A 25,359-nucleotide genomic window follows, 5' to 3' on the forward strand; every position below is an offset into this window, starting at 1 on the left:
AGGAGCTGTTGCATGTAACCCGTAACAACCCCCCTTTCCCAAATGAAGCATGTGTCGTTTTCCTCTTTTTCTCTGCTAATGCTTTCAGTGATGGTCGGTTGTCTGGTTCTAGTGAAATATATAATTATATAACAGTTTTGATTAAATATTCTCGTTATGTCACAAATGAGAAAATTTTATACTTTGTCCTGAAAATTGCTAAATCACACAGTGTTACGTTTTCGCTCTCTCGCTTTATAAAATACCTGAATATTACAGGCGGTACCTTTGAGGCACATTACAATATTGGGTTCGAAAGTACCTTTAATACAATTAATAAAAGATTCACATAATAGGTAAAGTTTTTAGAATTTTATTAACACGAACTCAATCCAGAAGGTCTGTGCTGACTCCCGTCGGTGCTAATTCTAGTCGGTGCTCGGCCCCGCACCGAACCTGGTTGCGTGGTGCTAAACTAAAACTTCCGCACTAGGTGCTCCATCTAGTCCGGTGCTACGGGTGCTAATTTCTGCAATTTTATCTATAACGTTCTTGTATATAATAACTTTTACCGCAAACCGACTAATCTAATCATTCAACGTTCAAATAATATTATAATCAGTACCAATACGTACGAGATTCGGGTAGTGCCATGCATAACTACACCCATATAAAGACTCGGTGCACACCGGGTAAACTTGGAAGGTGCAACCTGACTAAATTGCACTAATTTAGCAAATTTTACACAAAGCAATTTCTGCGCCTTACTAAAGACAAGCAATTCTAAAACTTTATCTAAACTTTTTAAAACACATAATGAGAGAAAACCGGGAGAAATAAATTTCCCCTGGGTCAGAGTCCAGGGATGCACCGACTAAATTCTACATATTTCCTTAACTTATAAACTAATAAATTATTTCAATATTCTTTAGTTTTACATTCTTACTATGAATTTTCTACATTTGTCCTACATTAATCCGCACAAAGACATAAATTTATAATTCTACAAAGTTCCTGATTTCATTTTACAATATTCACGTAATAGACGTATGTATATTCTGACTATAATAAAAACAGCAAATGCTCAAAGTCATATTCACCCATTTAGACTTAAGAAATTGAAACGGCTTCAAGTACGTAACACTGCCCCCACCTAAAAAAGAGTTTGGTCCCCAAACTTGAGAGATCTAAGGTAAGTATTCAAATATTTTATTTATAATGCTATAAGTACTCTTAAATTTAAAATATCTACATTGGCTAAAATCAAAAAACAACTTTTTGGGATCAAAGAATTTATTTAACCATTTCAGAGATGCTTTTTGAACTCGTCTACGTCAATCAAAACTCGAAGGCCCGGCACTACTGTTATCTCTTTCACAACAGAAGATCTAATGGGGTTCTCTGGAGCTACACTGCAAGATGAACTACCAGAAGAGGAGGATGACGAGGAGACACTAAGGGTCCTCTTCCTAGCAGGAAGGGCAACAGGGGAGGGCGACTGTCTCTCCTGAGGAGGATTCACGGAGGAATGTGATCTCCTACTGCGCCTGGTCCTCTTTGGTTCCGGAGACGCTCTAGGGGAGGGCAGGACAGTTCCTCTATCGGGACGGTCAACTGGATACGGGGTGCGAGAGATCCTGCCAGAGGGGTGGAGGCTTAACTCCCTAAAGCCCCTTGGAGACACCACCCGAATAAAATCTTCAATTCTGCTGGTATACTTCTTTAACTCCTCCTGCGCTCGGCTACCCCGCAGCCCGTCTGAGCGTCTTACTACTTCCATCCTACGAGAACTTGAATGTTTCCCATGACATGAGGTGTGGTTATCCCGACATGGGAAGATCATCTGACAGCCAGTACAAGTATAGGCAAATCCGGAATGTTGTTCCATAATGTGTCTTTTTACCAGAAACTTCCGGTCAAAAGTAAGGGAAGGGAAACACAGTCTACACTCATATTTTTCTTCTGTCCTAGCCATACATGTAGCTAAAGTAAGAATAATATTCTGTATTATAAATATAGAATCAATAACTCCTGATATACTAAAAAAAACAATATCTATGTTTATGGCAAATTTGCATTGGCACTATACCCCGAATCATAAACGAGTTAAAATATCATTTTCTATATTCTAGGTACATATCGTAATATTCTAAGTTCCTACACATCCCATGTAATTATTATATGACAATACATCATATGCATATAATAATATAATAAGCGAACTTGTTAAAACGTGCATACATTCTATTCCTATATGCACTAATTTTTCAAAAACACTTCAACAATATAGCTGATTATACATTACAGATATAATTATACCTGTATTACTAAATAACAAGACACTATTTCGAAAACACAAGTTTTATACATGTAGTACACTATACTAATACAACACATCTTTTATTCTGTCGACCCAGTTAAGTAGTACTATTCTTAATTTTATCAGGGGGTTTCTTTTTGTGCACTCCCTGTTTATCTAACCATGTGGGAGGATTTTCTCCTTTGTAAGGTGCCAGTTTATTCACATGCACTACTCTAGACTTTGTTCTGGTTTTACTTGCATTCTATACAATATCTTGCTCATTGTTTCAGTGACTAAAAAGGGACCTTGCCACTTTGGTTTTAACTTCTTAGAATGACCTTGACTAGACTGTGGATTGTAGTACCAAACAGCATCTCCAACTTTATGGGTATTTGATGTTATTTTTCTGTCATGATAATTTTTCATTATGTTTGCAGAAATAACTAACTTCTCACTAGCAAGAGAATAAACTTTCTTTTTCATTCTTTCCTGTAACAAATAAGCATACTCAGACATGTTTATTTCTATGTTTTCAGGCTCCTGAGGACGTCCTATCACCAAATCTATAGGTAACCTGATCTCTCTTGCAAGCATTAACATACTAGGTGATACCCCTGTGTCTTCATGTACAGAACTTCTATACGCCATAATCAAAGGACGGATATGCTGATCCCACTCTTTCTGGTTTTTGGATACAAAGGATATTATCATATTTTTAAGAGTACGGTTCATCCGCTCTATCATCCCATCCGACTGTGTGTAATAAGGAGAGGTTCTAGTCTTGACTATGCCTAATTAACAAGGAACATATATCTGTTTCATTTGTTCATGGGTTTTCTTAGTACCTAAATGTCCTGCGGTCACTGAACAATATAAATGTTCAAAAACTAACGGTATAAATGCTTTAGAGAGGACTATATGCCACTCAAACTTGTTTGGATTTACATCTTCCCATTTTCTGTATAAAATGGTTATAATGGCCTCCCGGAAAAAAGTTATATTTCTCAGGAAATGGTTATATTGCCCTCCCGGAACTGCTATATCGCCCTAGCGTGCAATGATTCTGCATTTTAATTATGTCGGGTTTGAAATTTAGCTAAGCAAACGTAAACAGTTCCCCGTAAATAAAAATGTCATAACAGTGTCTGCTTTTCAGAGAAACTTACTTGAATTTTTTTCATTTGAAAAATTATCTTCTTTTTTAAAGCATCAATCGACATTTTACGAGAAACTGATTTGTAAGATATGAAGAAAATTGAATTGTAAGATATGAAGATGCATTAATAATTAAAATACACCTGTTAATGAGGTAAAAATATTCTTAAACAAATTTCTATTTTTAAAAATGTTATATAACATATTACATTTCTTCTCGGGCGACAGAATATTTGTCCCTCGGCGACGGGAAAGCAATGGAGTGTTATGTCGCCCTCTGCCTTCGGCATCGGGGGACATAACACTCCAGGGCTTTCCTGTCACCTCGGGGCAAATATTCTGTTATGTCGCCCTCGAAGCCATGTAATATATGTATAATGTAAACAAAGTATTAAATCATTAATGAATATTTTATGCAAATTCTATAAAATACAGTACTACTAACCATCTAGAGTGATACATGTATGCACAGAGTAAGCATGCAAACTCGACTGGTTTGAATCTGATGACTCTTTACTCGTACAAGTTAAAGATATAATGGGTGTTGAAAGTGCAACGAATATATAAATTAACGAAGTACTTTTTGTATTAATGTCATAGCAATACATTTCAATGCTTGCAACAATTCTGTTTTGCTCTTTTGGATCTGCTGATTTGTAAGATATGAAGAAAATTGAATTGTAAGATATGAAGATGCATTAATAATTAAAATACACCTGTTAATGAGGTAAAAATATTCTTAAACAAATTTCTATTTTTAAAAATGTTATATAACATATTACATTTCTTCTCGGGCGACAGAATATTTGTCCCTCGGCGACGGGAAAGCAATGGAGTGTTATGTCGCCCTCTGCCTTCGGCATCGGGGGACATAACACTCCAGGGCTTTCCTGTCACCTCGGGGCAAATATTCTGTTATGTCGCCCTCGAAGCCATGTAATATATGTATAATGTAAACAAAGTATTAAATCATTAATGAATATTTTATGCAAATTCTATAAAATACAGTACTACTAACCATCTAGAGTGATACATGTATGCACAGAGTAAGCATGCAAACTCGACTGGTTTGAATCTGATGACTCTTTACTCGTACAAGTTAAAGATATAATGGGTGTTGAAAGTGCAACGAATATATAAATTAACGAAGTACTTTTTGTATTAATGTCATAGCAATACATTTCAATGCTTGCAACAATTCTGTTTTGCTCTTTTGGATCTGCTATGTCGTGTCCATCGGGTATTCTATCCATTGGCAAGTTCCCAAGGATTCCGACAACACGATCTTGCATCGCATTAAATTCCTAAGGCGGTTGATCACCTCATGTCTTCATAGACCCCCAACGTTGTTTGAAAGCTTTCTTCTTATTGTCGATAGTATATGACGACCACTTCTTTCTAATCTCCCTAAGAGTCCATTTATAGGCGGAGGAGTTGCAATAATTAATTCTTTCACAAATACTGCTTAAGTCGTCTTCTTAGCATTTGTAACGATGTTTGAACGTTTGCTGAATATTACATGTATGTCCGGGGGGGGGGGGGGGGGGGGGGGGGTTCCACCTCGTCCAAAAGCACTTGTATTTCGGCACTTGATAAATTCGGGCTTCTTTTCTTATTCATGACTTAGACAATAAGGCAGTTCGGGAAACTATTGGTATCGGTTTGGTCCGTGTGGGCCTCAAGAGGTAAAACTATGTACTAATCTTAAATGTATGGTATGGTCTATAGTCCGAAACGTGTTGTCATTTACCATTATCATTATAAGTCGTTTCGTGGCTCAGTTGATAAGCGTAGGACATATTTCAATGTTAAAAGCAGTGGTTCGAAACCAGCAAGGTACAATTGTTCAAAACCAGTAAGGTACAATAATTTTTCTTCTTGACAAAATTTAAGTAAAGGTTACATGCCGAAAACTGTCCGTTCTGCGAGAAGAAAGAACTATTTTAGTAATGGACAGTTTTTCCAACTTATTGGACGGCTACAGGTAACTTATTGGATTGTTTCTGTTCTTTCGAGCAAAAGAATGTACAAAAATAACAAAGGGTGACGTCATAACAATGTTTTAATTAAGGTTTCTCACTCCTCACGTCTTGATTTCATTGCGCATTTGAAACATGAATATGATTTTATTGGGAATTGATTTTAATCAACTCTCCTATGCAGTTACTCAGACAAACCGAAAGTGAAACAGTGTTTGGACCTCAGCACAATTCATCGCTGCTGACAAGACTTAGTTCTTGAAAATGATTGATGAATTCGATGTAATGTATGCTAAAGCATTGTTTTTCAAGGAAACTTAATAATAAATACCTTGAAAATAGGCAGATTTTAAATGGTACGAACAATTTAAATATTTGATAGTCTCGTTCAACTCGACGCTCGGCTGTCTCCGTAAATGCTTGTCGGAGATTTACGGTGTCAGTCGAGCGTTTGGTTGAACGAGACTAGAGTTCAACATTGCTTAGATCCATACAATTTTCGAGAAATATTTTGTATTACTGTTACATAGTTTGATTGAATTATTTTTACTCTAAATATTATTTACCATGATTCATATGGGGGTTTCACGACATTCTTGTCGAAAAAGTCCAAAAATTCATATTATTTAAATGTGCGTAATTCAAATACACATTAGAAACTACATGTACTTGTCATGCAAAATAACATATCATTGATTATAAGATAAACAAACATCGACAAAATCAACTCCCGTCAGTTCTTCAGTACTTTGATATATTAAATATAATCGTCACAGAAAGATCATTATTTCATAACTACACAAAATTCATAAAGAAAATCCATTTGAACTCAAGAAACAAGCAAGTTTTTGGTGGGAACTATTTTTTCGTGCGGTAGGTTTTTTTAGACGAAAATGACAGAAACAAGCAATGTTATGAATTTTAATATTCTTTTCTTTTTATTATACTTTATTCATTATTCACATATTTAACATTTGATAGGTTTGTGACATGTTCTATAGGTCCTGTGTGACATTTATTAAATTTAAATGACCCCCATGTTTGGAGATATATACAATGAAAGTGAGTCGAGCTCCAATAGCAGTGATTCTAGTGAAGAGTGGTTTAAGAAAGCAAGATGATTCTGTCTGGAAGAGATAATGAATGTAAAGAACAACAAGAAAGCAAGCATGTAGAAGACAAGGCTGGTACAGAAAATAGCAGGGCCTTAGAAAAGGGAAGAATTATCAGGAAGCCGACAATACCGGTTCCAGTATTTGCTCCTCGGCGTGGGTTCCTCTCAACATACCTAATGAGAACGTTCCTCTAAATCAGTTCAAATTCTCGTCAAAATGTTCAACCAGCACCCAAACAGAAGATGTTGGCCACGTTATTCTAACAAGTGTAAGACTGAATTATGTTCTGATGAGTCACAAGCTTACGCATCAAATGCCCCAAAACCACAGACAATTTTCTTTTTCTGTAAACATTCAGTAAATATATACATTTGTAAGTACAATAATTAATTAAATTCAACCTCTTACACGAGAATCAAACAAACTTCACAAAACCACTTTCAGCTATGTATAAAGCGACAGGAATATGGAAGTAACCATAGAGTCAGAAGAATTTGAATATAAAAATTTACTTGCCATCTTAGTTGCCACTGTAAATAGCACTGGGTTGAAACACGTTTATAATAACTATAAGATTAAACCTTCATTGAAGTTTTTAGGGGAGTTATCAAAGGCAGGCACTCTACTGAACGGAGTTCGGATGGCGGATAGCTGCAGAGAAGAAAGAAACTCTACGGATAAGAATTATAAGTATTATTTGCGGTGTTACGAATTATTTATTCTTCTGTACTGCACTAGTAATTAATACAAAACCAAGAGAGTGATTTTATGCCATAGGTTTCAACCTGTGGTCTGTGTGGCTTAGGTTCAGCACACTTGCTGGAACGTTGAATCTGACAAATTAGGTTTTAAACACAGAGGATTAAAAGGAAAAGTCATTATATCATTCGATTTTATTTGTGATTAAAGTAAAGTGAGTTTTGCTGATTAGTATAATAATCAAATCAAACGTTAAAAAACATTAGGAAAAATAGAAATCAGTCATGGTTAGAACCCACAAAACACATTACATATGTACACTGGTCAGATATTTGTTCTGGATTTGTTTATGCTAGGATGTTCACTAGCTGGTGAAAGGAATTGCCTTTAATTATTTGATCACTTTCCTCTACCGTACTTCCATGAACTCTATAATTTGCCAAAAGGTTATCTCCAACTTCAGTTTTTGATTGATCTTTACATTTTTGTAGATGTTTTGTTTTGGCAAAAAAAAATTACGAGACTGACAACTGTTTCTTTTTTGGAAACATTTACCATTTCTTTCTCTTCAGACCCCTTTTAGTTTGGATGAATTTTGTATGAGAAGAGGATCGAAATGGTGTGGCTGATACATAGAACCATAGGTATTTTTAATTATACTCTCCCTGCTTTATAATATATGAAGTATATGTTCGTTGTCTGAGTTGTCACCGGTGGAAATTCTGCCATTAAGCATTAGTCTAAAGTGGTAACTTACTGCCAGATAGACTGATACTTCACTGCAATACTTCTTCAGGACTTCAGCCAAAGCCATTACTCCAGGATCGATCAGAAGCAGTTTTCATGGCCTCATTTTTAATGGATTGGGTTAAATTGTTAATTAGTGAATTTCTGCTACAATGTCTTCCTAATGAAATATATCTACAAATGCCGTCTCATCTGTAAAATTCTAAGCCTTTTTCTTAAGGGTATAACTTTTCTTTGGTTAAATAAATAAAGTCTTGAGCAACTATTTAGGGACTCATTTCCACACAAGAAATGAGATGCAGCATTAGATATATAATGAAAGGTCATTGCCATTACAAGATGTTTTAACCCCTACAGATGATTGTAAAAGGAAGTGGGCATATAAGATGCATATGTAAATTCGGCAGAAACCTGCGCACGTAGAAAGAGTAAAAAAATTCATCGACTATTTGTGCAAATTTATTGAATTATAATCTTTATATGGTTTCTTTACGGTAAGGAAATTATCAAAACTGTTTGAAATGCAGTAAGTTTTATCAAAACATGGGTCTGACTATAGTAACACGATGCGATTTACGTAAAACCCTACTTATTTACAGCTGTTTTTAAATGACTTTATTGTTTCTTGGTTTTCTCTCCACAAATCTAAAACTTGTAAAGATTGTATATTTCAAATTAGAATTCTTAAAGATAGATTGAAAGATAACAAAGAAATGATCAAAAAATGTAAATGAATTGAATAATTAACGTGGTCGCAACGAAAATGTTTGAAACAAATAAGTTGTTTAGACTGTCACTAGGTTTTAGTAAATGAATTGAATAATTAACATGGTCGCAACAAAAATGTTTGAAACAAATAAGTTAAGACTGTCACTAGGTTTCAGTATTTGGTTTTAATTAAAACATACCTTCTGTTCCCATGTTTAAATCCTCATCAATACTGGGACCTCCTCCTGTCCCACCAACTCTACTCCTTCTCTGCCTCTTTCTTTTTTTGTTTGGCTACTCGAATCCTGCCATTTCTTTTTCACATCTCTAACATCCCTACTGATGTTAGAGCAGTTCGCAGCATTGACACGGGAAAAATTAATATAAATAGATGTACATTCTAAGAAAACATTTTGATTAAATTAGAACATCATGTATTAAATAAATCAATTCTTTATTTATTCATTCCATCCATCCATCCACTTATGTACATGTATCAAATGGCGGCGTGTTTACTTTCGCGACAGAATTAGGTCAAACTCCAAACTCTAGTTTTCATCTTTAAAAAACATTCTTAATAACTAAAACTTACCTAATACTTTGTAAGATGACCTTTCAGCCGAATTACACTTTGTAATCGTCGGGGGATTGTGTTATAGAGGCTCTGTACGTACTGAGGCGTGATAGATGTCCATACTCGCTGTATCTCTCGGAACAGGTCGTCCTTGTTTTCAATACGACCAACACGTGCTTGCAGCTTTCTTTTCGGTAACAACCATAAATTTTCAATGATGTTTAAGTAGGGACTTTGTGCAGGCCAGCTCATGGTTCTTATTCCATTTCTATGGATAAAATCTTGTGTTGAACGAGCACGGTGTACCGACGCATTGTCATCCTGAAAGATGTACTGTTCTTTGGGAAAATGTCGGACTATAACCGGCCACAAATTGTCATTTAGTACTTGCTGGTATTTCTCTGCATTGATGTTGCCATTAACAGCTGTAATAGTACCTACTCCGTGCCACGAAATGCATCCCCAGATCATAACTTCGTATGATGGCTTCGCCCGACGTGCCTCAACCAAGTCCGGTCTCCAGCCCTCGCCCCGTTTTCTCCAAATATAGACACGAGAAATTCTGTCCCACAACGATTTTTGACTCATCTGAGAAAATAACTTTTCTCAAGTAGTTCCCAACAGTCAATTTTCTCTTTTCTCTGCACCAAGACAAACGCTTTTTTCTATTCACTTCTCTGATCACTAGTTTCTTCTTTGCCACCCGTATCACGAATCCATTTTTGTGCAGATGCAATTGCACAGTTCGTTTAGATACTGGCCGCTCTCTGTTTTCATTAAATTGGTCCGTAATATCCTTCAAACTCTCTCTTCTGTGGGTTTTCACAAGCCTTTCAAGTTTCCGATAATCTCGGGATGTCACGGTAGATTTCCTGCCTCGTCTTGGGATGTTTTCTATGTAACCTCGTTGTTCTACACGCTTCTTAAAACTTGAAATTGTAGATCTGGGTATTCCGATGATTTCTGACACGTAGGTAATAGTTTTACCATCTTGTATCATTTTCCATACCATTTCTTTTACCTCATTACTCAATTCTTTTGCTTTGCGCCCCATCTTGTTTCCGTCGATTCAGATTTGTTTACAAAGCAGACGACAGTAAAATCACGTTACATATTAAATGTCACATGACCAAAAATTGTTATAAATAACTAATGAAATTCCGATGCTATTTATAAACCCTTTTATTCGACGTTAAATTTGTGAGTTGAAGCGCGAATGTAAACACGCCGCCATTTTGTACGAATATATATTGCATCATACTGTACAATACATACATATCCTTAATTTTACCCACCATCCTCTATTTATTTCGACCTGAGAGCAGTTCCCTTCTTAAAAAAGTCGCAGACATGAGCATGATCAATTCATACAATAAATTTTAACTTCGTGAATATTACATAATTAAATGATTATGATGATTTTGATAAGATGAAATTACGCGTACGGTTGGATGTTATTGTAAATGTATGCATTATGCTAATTTATCATATTATGTATGAGTTTAAGCTATAGAATTTTATAACAATCTGTCAGCTGCCTGCGCATCAGTTTATTTATAGACTCTGTTTTTCCCTACCGTGTGTTAATCTCCCTTCCCGTGCTATTATATAATAATATCTCAACATAACAATGTAACCTACATATAGCATGATATTAATTAAAATTGACATATACATGTATGAATTTATTCAGTACATTCTGTGTATTGAATAAAAACTATATATATATATATATATATATATATATATATATATATATATATATATATATATATATATATATATATATATATATATATATATAGTTATTATATTATAGTTACGAAAATATTTTTAAAATTTTAAAGTAGTCGTGATTCCAGGAAAGTAATACCTTCAAATATTTTAGTAATCAATTTTTTTTGCAAGCCTGTAGCGCTTTGAGGTTAAGGACATTTAAATCGCAGTTAATTCGTGTCGATGAATCCTGCAAACTAAAGCTGCTTGGTCCGATTTTATATCAAATTTTATGCACGCTTTTAAGCGATGGCTATGCTTAGTATATGTATAATAATAGACATTGCAGTAGTTTTACCCATCAATTATGCCAAAATTCAATGAAAAATACGTACAAAATTTGCTAACAAAACAAACGACATTAAAATGTACCGCGTTATTTCGCCTCATGTTCAATTTCACCCCTGACGACAAGACAGGTATGGTTGTATTACGACTTTGACATCGCTTAAAATAAAGGTCGAAATGATCAGTCAAATTACAAATAATCACGTGTTCGCTAATATTTCCAAAGTCTGCTTTCTTTACAATCGATGAATAGCATGCGGGTTGAATAACCCCAATCATTCGGGGGACGAAACCAAGCGGTTTCCTTTTTAGCTCACCTGAGCTGAAAGCTCAAGTGAGCTATTCTGATCACATTTTGTCTGTCGTCTGTCTGTCCGTCTGTCCGTCCGTCCGTCCGTAAACTTTTCACATTTTCAACATCTTCTCAAGAACTACTAGGCCAATTTCAACCAAACTTGGCACAAATCATCCTTAGGCAAAGGGGATTCAAAGTTGTGAAAATTAAGGGCCATACCCGTTTTCAAGGGGAGATAATTAGAAATTAATGAAAAATTTCGAGAAATTTTCAAAAATCTTCTTCTCAAGAACCAGAAAGCCAGGAAAGCTGAAACTTGTGTGGAAGCATCCTCAGGTAGTGTAGATTCAAAGTTGTGAAATTCATGACCCCCGGGGGTAGGGTGGGGCCACAATGGGGGGGTCGAAGTTTTACATAGGTATATATAGAGTAAATCTTTAAAAATCTTCTTCTCAGAAACTTATCGGCCAGGAAAGCTGAAACTTGTGTGGAAGCATCCTCAGGTAGTGTAGATTCAAAGTTGTGAAATTCATGACCCCCGGGGGTAGGGTGGGGCCACAATGGGGGTCGAAGTTTTACATAGGTATATATAGAGTAAATCTTTAAAAATCTTCTTCTCAGAAACTTATCGGCCAGGAAAGCTGAAACTTGTGTGGAAGCATCCTCAGGTAGTGTAGATTCAAAGTTGTGAAATTCATGACCCCCAGGGGTAGGGTGGGGCCACAATGGGGGGTCGAAGTTTTACATAGGAATATATAGAGTAAATCTTTAAAAATCTTCTTCTCAGAAACTTATCGGCCAGGAAAGCTGAAACTTGTGTGGAAGCATCCTCAGGTAGTGTAGATTCAAAGTTGTGAAATTCATGACCCCCAGGGGTAGGGTGGGGCCACAATGGGGGTCGAAGTTTTACATAGGAATATATAGAGTAAATCTTTAAAAATCTTCTTCTCAGAAACTGAACAGCCAGGAAAGCTGAAACTTGTGTGGAAGCATCCTCAGGTAGTGTAGATTCAAAGTTGTGAAATTCATGACCCCCAGGGGTAGGGTGGGGCCACAATGGGGGGTCGAAGTTTTACATAGGTATATATAGAGTAAATCTTTAAAAATCTTCTTCTCAGAAACTGAACAGCCAGGAAAGCTGAAACTTGTGTGGAAGCATCCTCAGGTAGTGTAGATTCAAAGTTGTGAAATTCATGACCCCCAGGGGTAGGGTGGGGCCACAATGGGGGGCCGAAGTTTTACATAAGAATATATAGAGTAAATCTTTAAAAATCTTCTTCTCAGAAACTGAACAGCCAGGAAAGCTGAAACTTGTGTGGAAGCATCCTCAGGTAGTGTAGATTCAAAGTTGTGAAAATCATGACCCCCAGGGGTAGGGTGGGTCACAATGGGGGGGGATGTTAAAATTTTACATAGAAATATATAGAGTAAATCTTTGAAAATCTTCTTCTCAGAAACTAATCAGCCAGGAAAGGTGAAACTGTTGTTGAAGCATCCTCAGGTAGTGTAGATTCAAAGTTGTGAAAAACATGATCCCTGGGGGTAGGGTGGGGCACAATGGGGGGTTGAAGTTTTACATAGGAATATATAGAGTAAATTTAAAAATCTTCTTCTCAGAAACTAATCAGCCAGGAGTTGAAACTTGTGTGGAAGTATCCTCAGGTAGTGCAGATTCAAAGTTGTGAAAATCATGATCCCTAGGGGTAGTGTGAGGCCACATGGGGGGGGGTGTTAAAGTTTTACATAGGAATATATATAGTAAATCTTTAAAAATCTTCTTCTCAGAAACTAATCAGCAAGATGATTCTTTATCATTGTTAAAACTTTGGCTCCCGGACAATTCTTCGGCCTCACAAGAAGGTTCAGAGTTTGATGTAGCTAAATATCCCATATATAAACAATTGTAAAGGATCTTTTTGAGAACTGCAATACTCAACATGTGATATGACTATAGAATTGAAGCAGGCAGCTATTTTTTCATTAGAATCTTTTTGTATTACTGTATTGAGTTATTGCCCTTGATTTATTGATTCTTGATTATTTTAATTAATGCATCCACTGTTAACCAATTATTGTGATGATTATTTTTATACAATAATAAATATTCAATGTATATAAGTTGTTCTGCATAAGAAGTTTTGGGTAAGGCCAGATTATTTTGTTTATTTTTGATTTCCAATTTTTAGATACTATGAATTATTTTAGGTTGGCACATATATAGGAACAGTGTCTATTGCATTTTGATGAGCGACTGTTTGGGGTTAAACTTGAACAGGTATGGATAGATTGAATGGCTGAACATCCTTGCTCTATCTAATCTACGTGTTTTCTAACCTTCGATACAAAGTGTGCAGTCATTCCTGCCCTGTATCGCATTAATACAAGTGTGCAGTCGTATCTGCTGGTATTGGTGGTGGTAGCGGCGGAGCACTAATGTATGGTCATCCATGCTGGTGTTCAGGCCTTTCTAGCGCAAGTGTGCGGCACTCCCTGCTTGCGTTAGGTTGAGCTGTTGGTGCAAGTGTGCGGTCATCCCTGCTTGCGTAAACGTTGGTACCTGTTGAGTTGCGTAGGTGTGCGGTCATCCCTGCCTGCGTAACTTTGAGTCCCTATATATGTGCAGGAGCGGTGATTATAGTCTGCTCTTGTAAATATTGGCAGCAATCAGGGCTATCCGAGTTCCAAGGGGGAAAAATTGGATTTTATTTATACAGGATCTACATGCATTATTGTACATTGTCCAGATTGTTTGTTTTATGATTCCATGTAGCTGACTTTATCATACCTATTGTTCCTCAGGTGAGCGATGTGGCCCATGGGCCTCTTGTCTAAACATTCCCGTGATGCATTTTGGTTTGTTTTTTCGTTTGCCCAAAGAGAAATTATTTTCATTTACTTTGAATATTTCAAACTTTAAAAGGAGACTGATTCTGCTGGTGTAAATAGGAGAAAGTCCATAACTCTCTATGATAATGATTTGTATGGAAAAAAAATTGATACTGTAATTACAAAAAAAATCGGACCAAGCAGCTTTAATATTTTGAACGCCAACTTTCTTTAATTTTTTGGGTAGAACACACGAAAACAAATTAATGGATGAAATTCATTCTGATTGCTCTTGAGAACACATGCAAAATGATATCGACACTTCTCATCATGATCTCTGTTAGATCGTACGCTGGAACATATTAACAAAGATTATTGCTTTCAAATGAAAATGTTAAGTAGATTGTAGGCTGGAACAAAATAGTTACACAAATAGAACATGAACGTTTTTTTCTACTTTCATTAACATTAAAATGCTTTCAAATACATGTTTCGAGGCACCTAGGCAACTTATTACGGGCCGCCGGAAGGCGGTCCGTTATTTGATACACATTTAAATATTGTTACTGCGTTTCTGCGGGATAGTTCTTTTTAGAAGAATTAATACTATGCTTATTTTTATGAATTAAAAGTAAATTTGCATGTAGAAATATGTTTTATGCCTTTTAGTAAATATCACATATTTTTTTGTTTTACTCGTAAATGAAAAGTAGGTCATACTTAGCAGATTGTCGTATTTGGCGCGTTTTTATCGAGACTATAATCTATTCGGAAAATTTCGGAGTTCTTCATTCTTTTCAAAATGGTATACGGGACATACTTAAGACCTGAAATACTAAAGACCTGAATGTCATTAAATTTTATATAAATGATATATTTGAATTTCTATATGTGCCGTGTCAAATAAAATGACTTTGCGTGTGTATTTATTATATTTCCTTGTAAAATGTGGTAGAAAATATCATGAAATGACATTATATCAATTATTTACGCAAGAATATGACAGAAATGAAAATTTGAATTGACTGGAAAATTTGAACTAATCCATTTTTATTTTATTATGAGGTCCCTTGAAATCATATATTAAACTAACGCATTAAGTTTTCATTCAATACAATGCAACAACAAAAAAAAAACAATTTGAAAATGGTTTGAAATACATAATCTTCAAGAGAAATTTCAAATGATGAGTTGAACTTTGTATTAGAGTAATGTACAAATCAATGTGTTCTCCATTGCTTCATACTATGGCAATGATCATACAATTTCCGTTAGAAATGCTTCAGTAACAAAATCGATTCTTTATGATAATAGTAAAATGTTAAATTTCAAAACAAGTTGCTGAAAGTATATTAAAACTTACCATAAAAATTAGTACAACCAACTCTTATTTTCTTCTTTGTGGTGTGTTTTTCTGTAAACAACCAATGATTCATACAACAATTATATTTTTTGCGGCCCATTTGACGCTTGCGTCAATATAATTTCTTGTATATTCTGTGTTACAATTTGCTTTTGTAATCTGTTTGCAGTAACATAGCAATGCAAGGCTTCAAGAAAATACTTACAATTTTCGAACAAGTTTATTTTGTACCTAAAAGAATATACAATTCGCCGAAAAAAGTGGGGGCCCTGGCCCCCAAAAGCGACGTGCTTGCAAAAACAGACTGAAAGAAAAGAATGCATTGTCTCACATCTTACGTAGCAAGATCACGTTTGCTAGAACATATATACAACCTGAAGCAGGAAAGGCAATATTAGACATACTGACACTAAGACCATCCCAGACCAAGTGTACATGTGAAGTGAATTGTTGGGATGTCGTTTGTGAAACTGGGCGGAGTATTTGATGGGGGAATTCTGATGATTATTAAATGTTTATTCTTAAATGATTGATAATTTATATCATAAAAAAGTTATAATCAAATCAATATTTTTTCATAGTGTGGTAAGATCGTGTTACATGTATTATTTTTATTTTATAAAATACATGTAATTAAGTGTAAGACCTTAATTCCAAAGGCACCTGTCTCCGCCGTCACCCATTTTCCTAAGTCAATACTCAGCCTCAAGTCTAAATATTGAGCTTAAATTTATGAACTTTCATTCAAAGGATTTGAGTTTAGGAATGGGTATTGTAAAATGTGGGCGACGGTTGGGCCTGACCATATATATTTTTCTAACAATAAAAAATGTATCATATATAATACTCTCTACTTAATAATACACAGGGTATGCGTCGCCGCCATCTTAATTGGATTTATTTTAAAATGTCATATTAGCTTGAATTTTTGATTAAAACTTATCGGTAAATTATTTTTCGATCATCTCAGTCTTCCGATCTGTCCTTTAACCTCTAACCTTAAAACGGATTCAACCAAAACGGCGTATGGCACATAATCGCCCGAAAAACTGTCAAATAATTTGAATATTTTTAGATTGGAATTTTTCTAGATCCCTCAAAAGAAACATTTTTTTTTGCACTGCAGGCACGTAGCTTTCTTTTTGAAAGTAATAGGGGGAGGGTGGCAGACTCAACTATTAATTCTTGACAAGCAAAAAAAAAATCACAAACCTTGAAGCTTTGAAAATTCTAATCCGGGGCGGGGTGGGTGAGAGAGAGAAACTTAATATATCTTCCGTTTCACCGTTAATTCCTCTTTTTTTTTTCTACTCAATTTTTACATGCTTCCAAAAAGGGGGATGTAACTTAAAATTCAACTGTTGATATGTAATTTTTTTTTATCAATGTTTTTGAAAAAAAAGGGGGGGGGGGGGGAGGGGGCCTAGCTGCCTGCATTGAACAAATGAAATGATATACATGATGGTTTAACCTAATTATATTAAAATGTTTTTGAAGGGATCTTCACATTGGTACACTATAGCATATATTATGCTTATGATCAGGCGAGCATTAAAGATCCATGGACACGGTAGCTGATATAAAGAACATGTTTGAGATATCTTTAACATAGGTTCTTGTTAATGTGACTGTATTCATTGTTAAAGCACTTACTATGAATCGCAATAATTTTGAATTGTTTTGAAATACTTTAGTTAACGATACTGAAACAAAATTTTAAATCTTTGATGAATTACAGAAAAAACAATCTAATCCGTCCGCGTAAAATAATGTAATACGATTGTGCATAGCGAAAAAAAACCATGCCCATCTCTACCCATTCACAGAAGTTAACTGTTATGAGTCATGCGTTAATCTTTTTATATTTACACGTGAGTTTCGTGTTGTGATCGATTTAGGTTGTATATGAGAGCTCGCGATGAAAGAAGTTACAATAGTAACAGAAATCCGTGAATTTTTATACAGCGTAAACAAACCATGAACTTTTTGGCGGGCCGTGCGCATAGCATTACCTTGTATGTATATCTGATCGTAATGTATGAAGCCCCAGTGGGGTTTAATTGATGTAGAATTTTAAAATGGCATCTTTTGACATAATTTTTTTTTAATCATAGATCGAATATTTAGGAAGAAATAAAGCAGGCGTCTTAGATTATTTTCAAGAAAGTTTATTTAATGTTGATTTTATAATAGAACGAAAACTATAGACGGTATAGGATATGTTTTTGTAAAATGAGTAAGGCTATATAGTACATGTATCTTTACCCTCATTTTCAAACTAGTTTGATAAAAATGTGTATGTATAAGAAAGTTTTACAGCATCAGAGCTTGATGCATAGACATGTATAATTAAGCCTCATGTTGAAAAACTAAACAGGAATTAAAATTGTTATCTGAAAAGTAAAAACTGAAAATATTGGATAGCGTTTGAGGACAAACTATAATCAATAAGGATTGGAGAAGATCTCTTTTTGAGAGCCAAAAATATTAATGTGCTCAAATATTAAAATAGATATACGTTTCGAAAATTAGATAGCTATTGAATAAATGTGTTTAAAACTACTGTATTTCAACAAAAAAAAACATACTGGAAAAAATTTAATTTAGAGTACAAGGTTTAAATATTGACTTGCTGCAGAGATTTTTTTATTTCCACTTACCGATATCTGTGATGTGTAAGAAATTGATTTTAAATAATAAGTTAGGCTAAGCTATATAATTGCCATTAAAATAGAACTCTATACCCATATCTAACTGACGCATTGAAATGTGCAGAGAAAGCTGGTACGGCCCGCTATAGTTTTTCAACACTTTACTGTTGCATTGACGTAACTCCTCTGCGTGTGCAAAGCATTTTCGCAGATTTCCGGATCAGACATCGGCTCTAAGGTAATTTCTCTTGATTTTTTTGATGCATCAAATTGATACTTTGGGCAAACGTTAACTTGTCAGAAAAAATTCATATACAACGTTATTTGATTTGAAACACATTTTTGTTTGAAAAATTAAACTCGAATTGAAAAAGGAAAATATTTGTGCTTTAATTTCTTCTTTTTTAATTATGAGATTTTAAAAAAAAATAATATAGTATCTTAAAAAATATTTCCGCATATTCGTTGAAATAATTTGATTTAATTATTTTTCTAACATTTTAGGGGGAAGTTTTATTTCCCCACTTATTAGTATTTTTTTAAAAAGATGTTGTTGTCATTGAATTTCCTTTATGTACAGAACATTTATTTACACTTGTTTACTTGAGTAATCATATTGTACATGTGTTGCATATTCGAAACAAAAAAAATATGTCTAACCGGCTAAAACTGCAAACCCTGTCGGGGGGTTGTTTGCTGACATTGGAGATTTGATCTGTCTGAAAAGACTTCCGCGGAAGTCTTACCCCAAATCCGTTTTCCTTGTTATCATATAATTAGTGATCATTCGATCCAGATGTCAATGAATTAATGCGCTTCTATCTGTCCTACCACGATTCTTGATTCATAGTCAGCATTCTCTTGACGTTAATCCCATAATCTTAGCGGGGCATATTTTAAATAAATAGAAGATTTGGTTGATATATCATAAATGGGTTAGTAAGTATATTAGAGAAAACAAAAGCATCCTCAGCATGTTGGAATGGATGAGTCACGGCGGCGGAATGCAACTAGCCCCCTATATTAGAGGTTTAAGGCATGGTAGATATTCAGTTTTAAGCCAGAACTGATCTAGATACAGCCTGTAAGTATACATAAGTGTAGCCAGAGATTTATTTTATGATTATATTTTCTTAGACAAATTAACAAACATAAGCAAACAATTGATGAATTTTTACATTTTATATTATATATCGGACAAAAAAAGGAGTTGAATGTACATGTAAAACAATAGAGAATAATACTGTGTAATTAGTGGGTTTGTTTTTCACCCTGCGATCGGCGATGATAATTATTGAGATGCTCAGCCGAATTCTTAACCTCGGGTGTAAACACAGTAAGGTGAATATCACAGTAAGGTGAATGTATCTTGTTGATAGATCGGTAGTGAGTTTGGCACGTGCGCTACGAGATTCACATGTTCCTGATAACGTTGCTTCCGTTTTCACACACTTTCACTTACCTGATCTACAGTGGAGGATCTATCATTCATTCAATGATTTAGGAAGTTTGTAGAAAAACAAAAACAAAAGAAATAGAGAAAATAATTCGTTATGTACGTATCACATTATAAACTTACTTAATGCCGCATACCATTGCAGTTACAGTTTACCATTTCTAGCTGCCAAGGAATGAACTCAAGTTTGATTTACAAATAAAAGACAAATATATTTCGTGCTTCATAATGAAGAAATTCCCGATATTCTACAAACTTACTATACAGCTATACAAGCCACCTCTTACTGAATCTATTAGATTAGAAAATTGTTATACTAATCGCATGTCTTATTGTAAATTTGAATTTAGTGGGTGCATGGGTAGTTCCAAAACAAGTTATCATACTTGAAAAAAATGCATTCACAGCCACCCAGTAAATTCAAAATTACTATTAAAGACAAATTCTGTAGTTCCAAAACATAAATCTAAGCCTATCGAAATCGTGTTTCTCTAAATTTGAGTTTATGTGTCTACTTGTATTTTCCAGACAAAATGCCTTTCAAGCCACCAGAGAGAGCTTTCTGCCCAAAGTGCAACCAGGCTGTGTATGCCGCTGAGGAGAGAATAGGCGCCGGAAAGAAATGGCACAAGCAATGCTTCAAATGTGGTAAGTTTTATCATATTGGGCCGTAAATTAAATTTAAAACATTTTGACGTAGATAAAAGCCTTCCAAGGGAGAAAGGTTTGATATACCACTAGAGCATACTTGAAAAACAATGCTTTTGAGTTCCAGGACGAATATACTTATTTTGTTTCATGCAAACTAAAGTACTTGACATAATATGGTATCATAAAGTGTGTTTATAATGATATTATCTTTTATCTTAGGCTTGTGCAACAAAGGACTGGACAGCACCACAGTAGCAGAGCACGAGGGCTTGGTGTACTGTAAAGGTTGTCATGGAAAGAAATTCGGCCCCAAAGGTTATGGATTTGGAGGTGGCGCAGGCGCACTCAGCATGGAGACCGGAAGTCAGTTTGGCAACAAAGAAAGCGAAATGTCGTAAGTAAAACAAAGTAGAAATATGAATGATAAGTAGTTCTTGTATAAATTATATTCTTTTTAATGAAAGATGTCAAAATCTGTTATATATAATCTGTATATGTTTTGGACTATCTTTTATTCTCCAGGAACCGTCCTACCGAGGCTGTGATTGGTGAGAAATCTGGCCCTGGGCCTCACTGTCCTCGCTGTCTACGCACCGTGTATGACGCCGAACGTGCCATCGGATTAAATGACGTCAGTAAAAATTAGTCGATCATGCACTTTTTCAGTTAAACAAACCGCCTATCGGCCCATAGAAATTTACTTAAAATCTTTGATTTTCTTGGATTTTATTGAATCGCCATCTCTTTTTATGAAAGGCGATTTCTGTAATTATTGAATAGGGCAGTAATATTTAGGTACGTTACATTCAGTTTGTATAATTACAGTATCTTCATTTATTTTCGCAACTGATTCTCTTCTTTCAGGCTTGGCATAAATCATGCTGTTGTTGCAAGGAATGCAGGAAGCCTTTAGATGCTAGCACTTTGAGTAGACATGAAGTAGAAATTTACTGTAAAGGTAATTTTGCGTTTCAGAGATCTGCCATTTAGCCCCATGCATGTAAATAACAAATAATATATCTAATTGTTGGGAAAGTATTCAGGGTATTAATTGAAAAACGTATCATAATAAATTAAATACCATGATCACATATAAACCCTGGTCAGATAGAGTTTAAACCAATCATTTATAAATAAAATGTTTTAAAAGTATATGTAATTAATAGCTTTTCCAATTTGAATTTGGATGCAAACGATCATTTAATATTAGCTATTTATTCCATCAACTATGTCTAGCATACAGAATACTTTTTGAAATATCGGAAACAGTCTTTCTAAGACAGAGTAGAACTGAGTGTTGCATGATATGTTTTATTTTTCAGGTTGTTATGCCAAACATTTTGGACCCCACGGCTACGGTGTTGGTACTCTGGCCAAGTAATAAATGAAGATTTGGCAAATACGTCCATTTTGTTCCCAAACCTGGATTAATTTTAGTTGTATGTTTCCCATGTGTTACCAGTAGATAGTGCCAAACGTTTAGGAGAATCATTATTCTTGAATTTGATTATTGAAGTAATATCAAACTTCGCTGTAGTGTGATCCCAAGTTTACAATTCTTGCATCCCAACACAAAACGCAACATGCTGTCCATTGCACTACCGAATTATCTCTGTTCTTTTTGTTTGTGTCCTTGAAATAGATAGTATATGCATGTAATGTAAGGTAACTATTACCTATTGAATAATAAATGTTTTCAACTGATATTTTGATGAACAAATGTTTATATGAAAAATATGAAATATATGTTATTTAATTTATTAATTTATATTTTTGTCTATGTGAGTGAATAAAGAAACATAATTTAAACACGTTTACGTACTGCTTTTAATGTTTAACTGACATATTTTGCTTTTTTAAGCCGTTTTTATTATTGGTGCTTGTCTTTAGTTAGCCAGCTGGGAAATAGACAGAGGTCATGCAAAAAAGCATAACTTGTCTAAATATTGTTTAATACGGCACTATTTCAAATCAATTGTTGAAGTCCATTCAACAATGCAATAAAATGCTATCATTCGTATTCAACGATGTACATATACTTACCATTCGTTCTTTTTCAGTTCTTTTTCATAACATTAGCTGATATGAAATTTGACCATTAGTGATTGAAATTGTATAAATAACGGCTAGAATATAACAAAAGTATAACAATGGTAAGGATTTTGACATCTAATGCAACTTCATACCATTAGGGGATAGTATATCAATGGAGGCTACTACATGAACATGAAATCAATGATACAATTACACATGAAAAACTGCACTGTTTTGATAACCTGCATTTTTGCTTGCCCCACTGTCTATTTTATGTGTAACATGTAGCTGAAAGAAGTTTAAATAATTTTTTTAATCGGTTTAAACTTTGGTTTCAAATTTTTTTTTTTCATATAAGGTTTACAATAATGCTAAATGCTTGTAAAACACGACTTTTTGTCTGCATAATTATGCAGCTCCTAGTTTGAGTAATGAGGAGCCATTTCTATTTCATTGTCAAGAGAAAGAAGTGAATAAAGAAGGACAGTGTTTGGTTTTAGTTTATGACATTGTTTGTACTGTAATGGTCAGCTCGTTCTGGAACCTCATCTATGGATACTAATATTTGAGGTAAAGTAATATCATGAGATAAAACGAGCCAAATCTAAAACAAGTTGTAAGTTTCTATTTACTGCCACCCGGTTAATTCAAAATTCACAACATGACAGAACTTGAGCAAATCATCTTAGAACAATCTTTAAAGATGGTTTTTTCCTCTGCTTTCAAACAATTTTGTTCATCTCATATCTAAATATTCTGCAGTATATATCCATTTTTTTTATCATAATTTTTGTTTAATATATTCTAAAATGCAAAATTAACTTTATTCAACTAACTTTGTAGTAGCTGAGTAATTAGACTTGAAAGAAGTCATGGTTCTTATTAAACTAGAATAATTGGAAAAGCAAAATAGAAACTGATTGAATAATCTATCTGATACCTCTTTCAACCAAACGGAAAATAGACAGAGGTACATGTATATGCTTAAATACAAGTTTAAAACAGTGTTATATCATAATTTTACAAATGTTTTATTAATGGTTGAAGTCCATCCACTAACGCAATAAATATTATTTCATTCATGGTGATTTATGCACATTTGTGCTTTTCATTTCTATCATTAGTGGATACACATGCGAATTTTGACCCTTAATGATATAATTTTAAAACCGTATCATTACCTAGCAGCTAGGTAGTTCGTAAAGGATAAAATTATATCAGTAATGGTTAGAATTCTGACAACATTTAATAAATAAAAGCAACTAAATGTCATTGGTGGATACTGCATCATTAGAAGTCCCTATGTAGCACTCTCCTTTCTTTGACGCCAGACCTTATGAAAATCACGCAAGCTAATCATTATTAGTTCTAGACAATCTTCTTTTTTTCGGTTAAACTGTTATGCACAAAAGGCTCAGCGTTTAGATAACTTAATTTAATGTTTACATTGCTTTGCTAAACTGGTCAACAGGAATGGCAAATGTCGACTACAAACACCCCCACAACAGTTTCTGTCTTTATGGATCTTTTTTAATACCTAATAGGGTCGTGCTCCGTTTGACACATAACAGTACAACACATTGTTTGAGGAATTGCAATGGTCATTTATTAAGCTGACAAGAATTATGCAAAAAATCATGTTTCGGCTATTTTAGACAAAAAGTACCGTGTAAAGATATAGACAAATGAAGAGCTGTCAATGTGACAGCAAACCGGGTTTTCTTTTATGTAAACTATATCCATAATCTATGTCAATTAACCCTGAATTGATAAACACTACCAACCGTATCCAGTGAAATGGAGTACCATATATGCAATAGTTTGCCAAAAAATGTCTTTAGTAAGTTCAAAAGCTAGTATTTTTTCATAAATTATCACAAATCAAAATCCTAGCAACATACACACCTCTAAAATATGTACAATTGATCTGCAAAAGGACAACTTCTTATCTTGAAAACTGTAGGAGGAGTTATCCGTACAATGAGGGTACCCTATATGCAATATTTTGTCAAAAAATGAATAAGTTCAAAAGCTGGTACTTTTTTTCATAAATTATCAGAAATCAAAATCCTAGCAATATGCACACCTCTGATATATGTACATCTGATCTGCAAAAGAATAACTTCCTATTTTGAAATTTGTAGGAGGAGTTATCCGTACAATGAGGGTACCCTTTTGGCAGCCGCCCGCCCGCCATTTTCACCATTTTAATAACCGGATTTTTCCGTTGGAAAACCCGGTTAAAAAATAGTCCATTGACCATTAGTAATTCTACTTATTGACCATAGCGGAGCGGATCCAAAACAACTGAAAGTTTAAACTGATGTGAATATATGTGCATTCTAATTCGAGCTAGTTCTTATCATTCGTCTTTGATATACATTTGTAATATCAAAATTTGGAAATTTTTTGTTTAGTTTTTATCTAGATTTTTTCAAAGAATTTTTCAAACATAGACTAGAACATTTATGGTTAACGTTTGTATTGCTTTTGGATTTTGTTTGTTTGTTTGGGATTTTCTTTTTGTCGGGAATTTATTTGTACAGAAAAGGTGCTTTGTTTTTCTTTTAAAAACCTAAATGTATATATGTGAACAGCGATGAATTTCAATTAGATTAACAGTAAACTTAACACAGTTCAATATTTATTGCAATGGAAAATTTGGGTATTTAGTCCACGTACATATGAACATTGGTCTGCTGCTGAATAACGCTAGAAAATGCATCATTACCTGCATGATAATGCTTGAAATGTCTTGCCT

The 25,359-nt window shown here is 34.5% G+C and overlaps 2 protein-coding genes across 3 annotated transcripts; one reads left to right on the top strand and one right to left on the bottom strand.

Annotated features, from left to right (window-relative positions):
- Positions 1-1,132: 1,132 nt before the first annotated feature.
- Positions 1,133-9,017, bottom strand: LOC128161569 (uncharacterized). The gene is made up of 2 exons (XM_052824883.1): positions 8,885-9,017; positions 1,133-1,962 (listed from the first exon to the last, which is right to left on the bottom strand). Exons 1-2 carry the CDS (start codon positions 8,895-8,897, stop codon positions 1,286-1,288), a joined length of 690 nt encoding a protein of 229 aa, XP_052680843.1. The 5' UTR covers positions 8,898-9,017; the 3' UTR covers positions 1,133-1,285.
- Positions 9,018-18,569: 9,552 nt separating this feature from the next.
- LOC128157368 (muscle LIM protein 1-like) lies at positions 18,570-22,373 on the top strand. 2 transcript variants are annotated; one of them, XM_052819876.1, is made up of 6 exons: positions 18,570-18,695; positions 20,442-20,561; positions 20,784-20,958; positions 21,087-21,195; positions 21,429-21,522; positions 21,887-22,373. In XM_052819876.1, the coding sequence occupies exons 2-6, from the start codon at positions 20,447-20,449 to the stop codon at positions 21,943-21,945; spliced, it is 552 nt and encodes a 183-aa protein (XP_052675836.1). In that variant the 5' UTR covers positions 18,570-18,695; positions 20,442-20,446; the 3' UTR covers positions 21,946-22,373. The 2 variants fall into 2 exon arrangements, with proteins under 2 accessions (XP_052675836.1, XP_052675846.1); XM_052819886.1 differs by lacking the exon at positions 18,570-18,695 and adding an exon at positions 19,519-19,541.
- The last annotated feature ends 2,986 nt before the right edge of the window (positions 22,374-25,359 follow it).

This window comes from Crassostrea angulata, chromosome 1 (assembly GCF_025612915.1).
Source record: "Crassostrea angulata isolate pt1a10 chromosome 1, ASM2561291v2, whole genome shotgun sequence".
Taxonomy (NCBI): Eukaryota; Metazoa; Mollusca; class Bivalvia; order Ostreida; family Ostreidae; genus Magallana; species Magallana angulata.

Coding starts and splice junctions, on each gene's coding strand:
- LOC128157368 (XM_052819876.1), top strand. CDS start 20,447: ATGCCTTTCAAGCCACCAGAGAGAGCTTTCTGCCCAAAGTGCAACCAG. Junction 21,196..21,428: donor GTGCCATCGGATTAAATGAC/GTCAGTAAAAAT, acceptor CTCTTCTTTCAG/GCTTGGCATAAATCATGCTG. Junction 21,523..21,886: donor AGTAGAAATTTACTGTAAAG/GTAATTTTGCGT, acceptor TTTATTTTTCAG/GTTGTTATGCCAAACATTTT.